The sequence below is a fragment of the Dryas octopetala genome, chromosome 2 (genome assembly GCF_963921425.1).
Source record: "Dryas octopetala chromosome 2, drDryOcto1.1, whole genome shotgun sequence".
NCBI classification, from domain to species: Eukaryota; Viridiplantae; Streptophyta; class Magnoliopsida; order Rosales; family Rosaceae; genus Dryas; species Dryas octopetala.
Window position 1 is genome coordinate 10,506,027 of NC_141367.1, and position 8,057 is coordinate 10,514,083.

An 8,057-nucleotide genomic window follows, 5' to 3' on the forward strand; every position below is an offset into this window, starting at 1 on the left:
TTCAATTTGTTTATGAAAGGATTTATTATATCTAGCATGATTATCGAAATGATTATTTATTTTGGGATTTGAAATTGCAAGTACTGATCGGACGAGCCTGCTCGTGCGGAGAGACCCTTCCGTACGAGATTGTGGCCAAGATACGAGCCTGCTTGTGCGGAGCGACCCCTCCGTACGAGATTGTGGCCAGGATACGAGCTTGCTTGTGCGGAGAGACCCCTCCGTACGAGATTGTGGCCAGGATACGAGCCTGCTCGTGCGGAGAGACCCTTCCGTACGAGATTGTGGCCAGGATACAAGCCTACTTGTGCGGAGAGACCGATTGTGGCCAGGATACGAGACTGCTTGTGCGGAGAGACCCCTCCGTACGAGATTGTGGCCAGGATACGAGCCTGCTTGTGCGGAGTGACCCCTCCGTACGAGATTGTAGCCAGGATATGAGTCTGCTCTTACAGAATGACCTGTATGTGCGAGATTATGGCTAGGATTTGAGCCTGCCTGAGCACGGGATTGTGGCCAGGACATTGTTTGCAGTTATGGGTTTGAGTACGGTGAAATTTCATTCCCCTTTTCAAGGACTTTTCTATGATATAAGTTTAAAGAGGAAATTTTTTTTATGTTAATTTGGATTCTTAAATATGGTGCTACAGAATACTTTTACTCAGAAAGTTTTAAAGAACGACTTATTACTTGTTTAACGCTTCTATTGTGTATTTAAATAGTTCCTTTGATGTTTGAGAATAGATTTTGAAAATAGTTTTAAAGCTGGGGGATTTCAAAGAGCGAGTGGGAAGTCTTAAAGGCCGTAGCTTTGGTGGAGATCGATCCAATCACGTCAAGGCATTTTACGTCCATTACCCTACTCGGACCTTGTAGGCGCCAATTTTACTTTTGTAAAAAATTTTTGTTGTAATAGATTAGTGGCTCTGATAACCATACCTAATTGTTAAGTTGGTTTATCTTTGAATTTATCGGGTCTGAGACCCTTTTTGCTTGTGGTAGAGGTGGCTGAAAGACATAGAAGTGCCTTTTTACAGGTTTATAAATTTTTTGGTTAATCCATTTTCACCGGAGGTTCTACCGAATTTTCGGTAGGATTTTCCTTGATTTTGGATTCCCGCAGGACTCTCTGGGTTTCAGGGTGGAAATCCGGGGCCGGTTCTATCAAACTAGGTTGGGCAGAAGGGTTGAGAGGGTCCGGCGGCTTGGGAGTGGTGGTGGGGGTGGGGTCAGGAGGGGCTGGGTTGGGAGGGAAGAGAGAAAGAGAAGAGAAAGAGAAATAAAATAAAAAATTTCTTTTTTCTTTTTTTTATTCAATTCAATTTATTTTTTTGTTATTTTAGATTATTTTTTTGAACCAAAACATTATTTACCTAAAAATGTCCTTGAATAAAGTGCAAACTGTTAGTCAATAGAAACATTAGGGTGCACATTGAAAAAATTGAAACGTTGGGGGTACAAGTTAAACACCCCAAACATGTGTGGTGCACAATATAATTTGCTCTATTTATCAATACTAATAACTACAACTGGGCAGCTAAGCTAGCCTTCATGCATGGTAGTGGTATATATCACATGATTGATGAAGTAAGCTAGTCTTGTATCTTATATTTTATGGGATTAGGGGGTGTTGGCAATTTTGGGCAATGGGCACGATCCGAGGTAGGAGGTGATTTTTTTTATGCTTCCCACAGACTACCAAGGTCTCAAGGTCTTAACCTAGCTGGATTGTTCATATATCAACACATTGTTAGTATAAAACCCCAACTGCAATCAATCAATTTATCTTTCCCTTTTTTTTTTTTTCTTTTAAACTACAGATTCTCGTATGTGTAATTGATTACCTGATATCAAACTACGGGAGAGTAAGCAAGGTTGAAAAGAAATTTCTATAGTTAGGCCTTTATGTACATAATTAAGGGTGTATTATATATGAATTTTAAAATATTTTTATAAAGTTTAAAAGTTATATGGCATTTAATTAAAATTTTTAAAAAATCCATAAAAATTTATATATATTCAATTAAAAATTTTAAAAAGTCTAAAAATCATGTGATATTCAATTAAGACTTTTGAAAGACTTTTAAAAAATCTATAAAAGTCTGTGTATTTAAAAAGTCATTGATTTTTATGAAATTCATTTAATAATAAATTTTAATAGACTTTAAAAGACTTTTATATTTATTTCAAAGTCATTATAAATCTAACATTTTCTATGCAGATTTCTATAGACTCTGTAAAACTCCATAGAACTCTGTGAAAATCTGCAAAAATCTGTCACTTAAAAAAAGTTTACAAAAATCTTTATAAATCTATATACACTACACCCCCTAAGGTAAAATCACGGAAAAAATCATATGATTTATACAACAAATGCATGTAATTGATTCTTTCTATGAAGTTCTAATATATACATTACTTGGGAAAAAAAATTTGTCAAGCTAAAATATTGGTTCTCTATATTAAAAATTTGACGACTCCCGGAAAATCACAAGCCTTGGTACTCAGAGGGACCGTCTAGGGATATTTGCACATTGTTGAGAAAACTGGAGTTAGGCAGCGAAATCATTCACCAATTGTTTAACTGAGAACTTATGCTTTTCACGATAGGGTGATAATCTGTGTGCAAGAGTCGGTTCGCTTTCTCTGAACCAGGATGCTCAAGCCATTCATCGTATAAGCTTTGCACTAAAGGATTCTCAGAAGGATCAGCTATCAAGACCTGTACAGTATTAAAAATTCTTATTCAAAGGCCAAAGACAATGTTCAATACCAAAACAGAAAGCTAAAGGATAAAATAAAGGTTAAAAGTGCATAGATCGATGCATTTCAAATGAAATCATCTCCTGGAAACTCTGTAAAGTAAATGTGCATTCCCCCCTTTTCTTGGGGAGAATAGACAACTTTATTATTATTATTTTTTTGCATGTATATTTCTGAATCGGTGAGGTTGGGTTAGGGACAGAACCAGAGTGGATCTATGTGAGCATTTGCAATTAGTTCATGCAGTTTATATAAACATTTGAAGCAAATATCATTTATAACTTGCACGATTACAGATAAATTAATTCTCGATTTCATGAACATCGTGCTCATGAAAATCATCCAGGTGAAGGCAATATGAGCAAGTTATCCATTCTAGCCAATACCTGCCTTGCTAAGAGATCTTTGAACTCAAGAGCCCAAGGATATACATGGTTAACTCACAGAATAATTACAGGACAACATGTGACGGAAATAATGGTTTATTAACTAATCCAATTAATGTACTAGGATCAGGGCCGGCCAACAATAGATGTCTCAAATATCTATCACGTAATAGGCCAAAATTAATAAAATTCGAGCCTATTATTGCAAGTAGAGTCCACTAAATCACTGCAAATAAGTTAACCAAACACTCACATTTTCCATATAAGCTGCTTGTAATAATTGAATCAACTCCTTCCCAGACTGCCCAGGTTTTGGCTTAAGCTGTCCTCCACCATTCAAGCAACCTGTTTAAATTCCTGTTAGTACAAAATTCCAGTTTCACACAAAGGATAATTGAATTATAATATAATCAGAATTTATAAGTAAAACAATTGACAAGAAAAGTACCCGAAGGGCATGCCATGATCTCCAGATAATGATAATCGCATTTTCCAATTTTGATTTTCCTGACAATGTTTTGCAGGTTCCGGAAACCATAACATAGTGCAAATTTCAAGACAGTCTTCCCTTCCACCTAAATGAGAGACGGCATCAATATCTTACATAAAAAGGAGCACCAAATGCTAATACAAGGAATTAGCAGATAAAATTTCCAAAATCTATGCACTACAACTTTAGTGATGCAAACATCAACCGTCTGTGGAAATGCATATTATTTGCTAGCACACAAATCACAAAACAAGAAAATGATCCAAACCACCATTAACAAAATATATTTTACGTACATAAAAAGCCGGAAAACCATAACCAAGAAGATCAGCTAAACTGAATCACAACTAATTTCATGTCAAGCCTACAACAACCTAATCAGTGGATCCACAAACTCTAGTGACCTCCTGCTGCTGACTATGTAGAGATACTGATATGCCAAAGAGTGACAAAGCTCAAGTTACAACAACAAACACCTTTTAGCCTAAAAATGTGAACAGAACTTAAAACAAATAAATAAATAAAAAAGGAAATCGACTTACTTCCAAAGTCACTTCCTGGAAGTCTGAATTTTTAACAGTTTTGAAGTCCACATGGCCTTTAATTTCACTTCCAAAGAGCACTTTAGCAGCATAACGGAATACTGTTTCTGCATAACCCCCTGAGCTTCCATTGACACCATAAAGATGTCCTTCATTAAAATTTGTCAACCTGATGAAACAACATATTTGTTAAAAATACCACAGCACATGGGAAGGAGCCTTATAGAAACATTTGTGGTTCTTACATGCTATCTAGAGGAGACTCTTCTAAGCAATCAAAATCAACGCCTTTTAACTGCATCCCACAAAAAAAAAAGAGTTAGATAGATGTTAACATCATTTAGAAAAGTAAAGCTGTAACCAATAAAGTGGACATGGATCAATCGTTACAAATTGTGGCCTCACCTGTATCAGATCTAAAACTTCCCCAGATGTCAACACCGAATCTACCTCTGAAGCCTTAAGACCTCCATTCTCATTAGTTTTGGCTTCATCAACTTCAAAAACGAAGTCATCACGTGAAGCCTCAAGCTTCTTATCATAACAAGGCATCACAGTTACATGGTAAACATCACCTGGCCTGTCAAATAAATGTGAAGCGATTAATCATTCAGGCATATGCAATGAAAATAAGATACTTCAGTTAAATCCATCAATTGCACTCAGAGATAATTATATACTTCAAATTTCTTTTTTTTTTTTTTTTGGTCAAAGTACTTCAAATATCATACACTAACTAAAGCCATAGTAATATAACAATCAGATTTGGACTAGACCTGTTAACAAGTCTGCATATGACACAAGCACATCTAGTTTCTCATGAACTTTAAGAAAGAACAAAGAAAAACAAGAAAGAAAATGATGCTAATAGATGCTATGTTATTGCAGAAAATTATCAATTTCCATTGTATTAATAAAGTTCAAAGTAAAAAGGATCTACCTGTGCCCATTTGATATGCTACCAACTAGTACAGAACAAACTAAGAAAAAGAAAAAGGAGAGGAACACAAATATATAGACATACATAGAACCTAATCATACGCTGAGAACTTCATCACTGATATAGAATGGTCCTAGCAAGCATTGAATGTTGACAACAGAAATTTCATGAAACAATATGTGCATATTATGAAACATCAATTATTAGAATTCTTATAAAGCTAGAAGCATATGACAGAAATTTAGACAGGAAAATTACCAATTGACCAAAAAAAAAATGAAACGAAATACAGAAAACAATTACCTAAGACCCATTTTTTGGCATACATGATTTTTAACAATAACTCCAATTGTTTGCTGGGGACTCTTCACTGAAGAAATATAAGGCAGAACATAGGATCCAAGTTGTTTTTCGGCATAGCATATCCAACCTGTAATGAGCCAATAACACAGATGTTTCTATAGTGCACCATAGCAACAATTTCCAAATTTCTTTACCAACAGAAGACAAAATATCAATATAGTGTTGCACTACCATCTTTAATAAATTACAGCCCTTCAGTTTCTGTCCCTGCCTCCCTCCCTCTCACATGCGTATGTGTCTGTGTTGAAGAGGGGTTCGGGGAAAAGGATATGATGCAATTAGAAACTATTTATAGGCTGAGATTGATACCTGGACATGCTGAAGAAATCATGGGTAAGTAAGATTTACACCCTTCATCATCAGTTGACTGACTTTTTTTGTACCTTGTGATGAACTCATTACAAGATTCAATAAGAGTTAAATCTCTACTGCAACTTGTGTCGAATATAGCCTTTACACCCAAGGACTTAAAAAAAGTCGTGAGTTTCCCAAAGACCTGAAAAATTGAAATAACTTCCAACCTCAAAATCCAATGTGCACAGGTGTGGTCAAACTAACTCATTACAAATATCTATAGTGAATATGAACATTATTGGGACTGTATCAAAACTTTCCTATAAATGTGCACTGAAGGCATAGATCATAATGAATGCATAGTATGATTAACCCTTCCCTCATAGAAGTCAAGTTCAATAATTCATAGGACGAAAAACACAATAAGTACAAGTTTCAATTTTTTATATTGACCTGGAGCGGTGAAATTCCAAAATGAACTGCAAGTGAAGCTCTTGATTGGGGAGATAGGGAGACAATGACAGCTTTTCCTTTATCAATATTAGCAAGAAACTCATCCAAACTTTGCTTTTCCAGCATAACTGTCTCCGCTGTTGTTACACACCCACTGCACAGTCGCCCAAAATCATAGATATTATCCCTTCTATATGGGGCAAAGATGAATTTTAACTTGGTTGAGCTAGTCCTTATCATAATGCATTTTATGTTTGAGGTACCTACTCTTGCACAATATAGTGGTTAAGTATAGATCCTAAGAAACCCAGTTACTTTTTCCTTAGAACTTTTGAAATGGAAAATACCATTCGAACATATATTGATAGTAAAAATTAGGCCAGACAGAAAGTCCAAACCCCAAGTGAAAGAACAGCTTTAACATGGCAAATAGGTCAGTCAAAACAATAGGTGAACTTAGAAGTACCATTCTAATTTCCATTTTTTTTCTTTTTATAAATAAAGATTAAAAACTCCAATTTCATCCCACCTCGGTATCCAAATTCTGTATTGCTTAACATGCAAAAAAGAAAAAAACATGTTTGTCTCAAAGGTCAATGAACATCTATCAGAGAAATGAATTACCTGCATGCTAAGCAATCTTTGAGAGAAATTTTAACTGTTTCTTCTCTAATTTTCTTGCTAGAAGTTGAAACCTTCACAAACAAATTACGAAACAAACTTAAATAATATTAATTCAGCTCCAATTAAGAATAAATTCATATATCAAAATCGAAACTTGTCACAAAAATAAAAAAGAAGAGAAATTTACCTCAGGCTTAACAGAGGACGTGGTTGACGAGGCTTTGAGTCCTTTGAGAGAGACTATGCAAGCCTGAGACGGCGCTATGTAATCGTTGAGATCTCCAATTCGAATCGTCGCCGAGAACTTCTCTGACATCACTCTACAGCCGACAAATTGGAACTGCGGCCTTATTATTCGATAAGTTGGGAATTAATTTAATCAGTATTTCTGTAAACACCGCGGAATGAGCAGTAGAACTGAACCAAATGCACTGCACCACCAATTCACAATACAGTCTGCACTGCACCAAATCAAACCCCATAGCAAAAATTAAATGCACAAATCAAGACTAAAACCTACCAAAAACCCAAAACAAATCAGAGTGAGAGGTTGAGAATGGTAACTTCAAATGACGAGTGGTACTCTGAGTGAGAAATTGAGAGAAACTACGACTGTGAGAGAGTGAGAGACTGAGATATCGAGAGAGACGGTGGCTGATAGCGGCAGAGAGAAGGTGAGAGAGGCGGAGAGAGAGAGGCGGTGGCTGAGAGCGGCGGAGAGAAGGTGAGCCTTGAGAGAGGCGGAGAGACAGTTACAGAGACTAAGGAGTGAGGGAGGCTGAGATCGGGATTTGTTTAGGCTCCGTTTGGAATCTTCGTGGAAGACTCAAAAACTGCTATTTGCTACAATTCTCAATCACTCACGACAGTCAGTTTTGGTGTTTGGTAAAAAAATAAAAAAATGTTTGTCCCACAATTCTCAACTTCTCACAATAAAAATAGAAAACAAGTTTGTAGGTGCTTTTGAAAGCTGCAGGGAATCACAACAACAATGAAAATTTTATTTTACCCATAATACCCTCATTTTAGTAATTATAAATAGCCACATCAGTTTTACATTACAATTTACCACACATTCATACTACTTTTTGTACTCACAACACTTTTGAAAATATAGTTTACCAAACACTCAACTGCTTTACTTCACATCTGACTTTACTTCACAGCTACTTTACTTCACAGCTGTTTTTTCTCACAGCAAT

The 8,057-nt window shown here is 36.0% G+C and overlaps 1 protein-coding gene across 4 annotated transcripts; it reads right to left on the bottom strand.

The window, feature by feature from the left end:
- Positions 1 to 2,361: 2,361 nt before the first annotated feature.
- On the bottom strand, positions 2,362 to 7,646 carry LOC147293014 (protein NAR1-like). 4 transcript variants are annotated; one of them, XM_086231618.1, is made up of 12 exons: positions 7,420 to 7,646; positions 7,043 to 7,311; positions 6,856 to 6,926; positions 6,232 to 6,385; positions 5,794 to 5,980; positions 5,425 to 5,551; positions 4,587 to 4,761; positions 4,427 to 4,476; positions 4,182 to 4,350; positions 3,598 to 3,724; positions 3,403 to 3,494; positions 2,362 to 2,722 (listed from the first exon to the last, which is right to left on the bottom strand). In XM_086231618.1, exons 2-12 carry the CDS (start codon positions 7,169 to 7,171, stop codon positions 2,570 to 2,572), a joined length of 1,434 nt encoding a protein of 477 aa, XP_086087744.1. In that variant the 5' UTR covers positions 7,172 to 7,311; positions 7,420 to 7,646; the 3' UTR covers positions 2,362 to 2,569. The 4 variants fall into 4 exon arrangements, 3 of the variants coding, with proteins under 3 accessions (XP_086087744.1, XP_086087743.1, XP_086087741.1); XM_086231617.1 differs by having other exon boundaries at positions 7,043 to 7,316; XM_086231615.1 differs by having other exon boundaries at positions 7,043 to 7,646.
- Between the last annotated feature and the right edge of the window lie 411 nt (positions 7,647 to 8,057).

Coding starts and splice junctions, on each gene's coding strand:
- LOC147293014 (XM_086231618.1), bottom strand. CDS start 7,171: ATGTCAGAGAAGTTCTCGGCGACGATTCGAATTGGAGATCTCAACGAT. Junction 4,762..5,424: donor TGCCAAAAAATGGGTCTTAG/GTAATTGTTTTC, acceptor TTTATTTGACAG/GCCAGGTGATGTTTACCATG. Junction 3,725..4,181: donor TCCAGGAAGTGACTTTGGAA/GTAAGTCGATTT, acceptor TCTCTCATTTAG/GTGGAAGGGAAGACTGTCTT.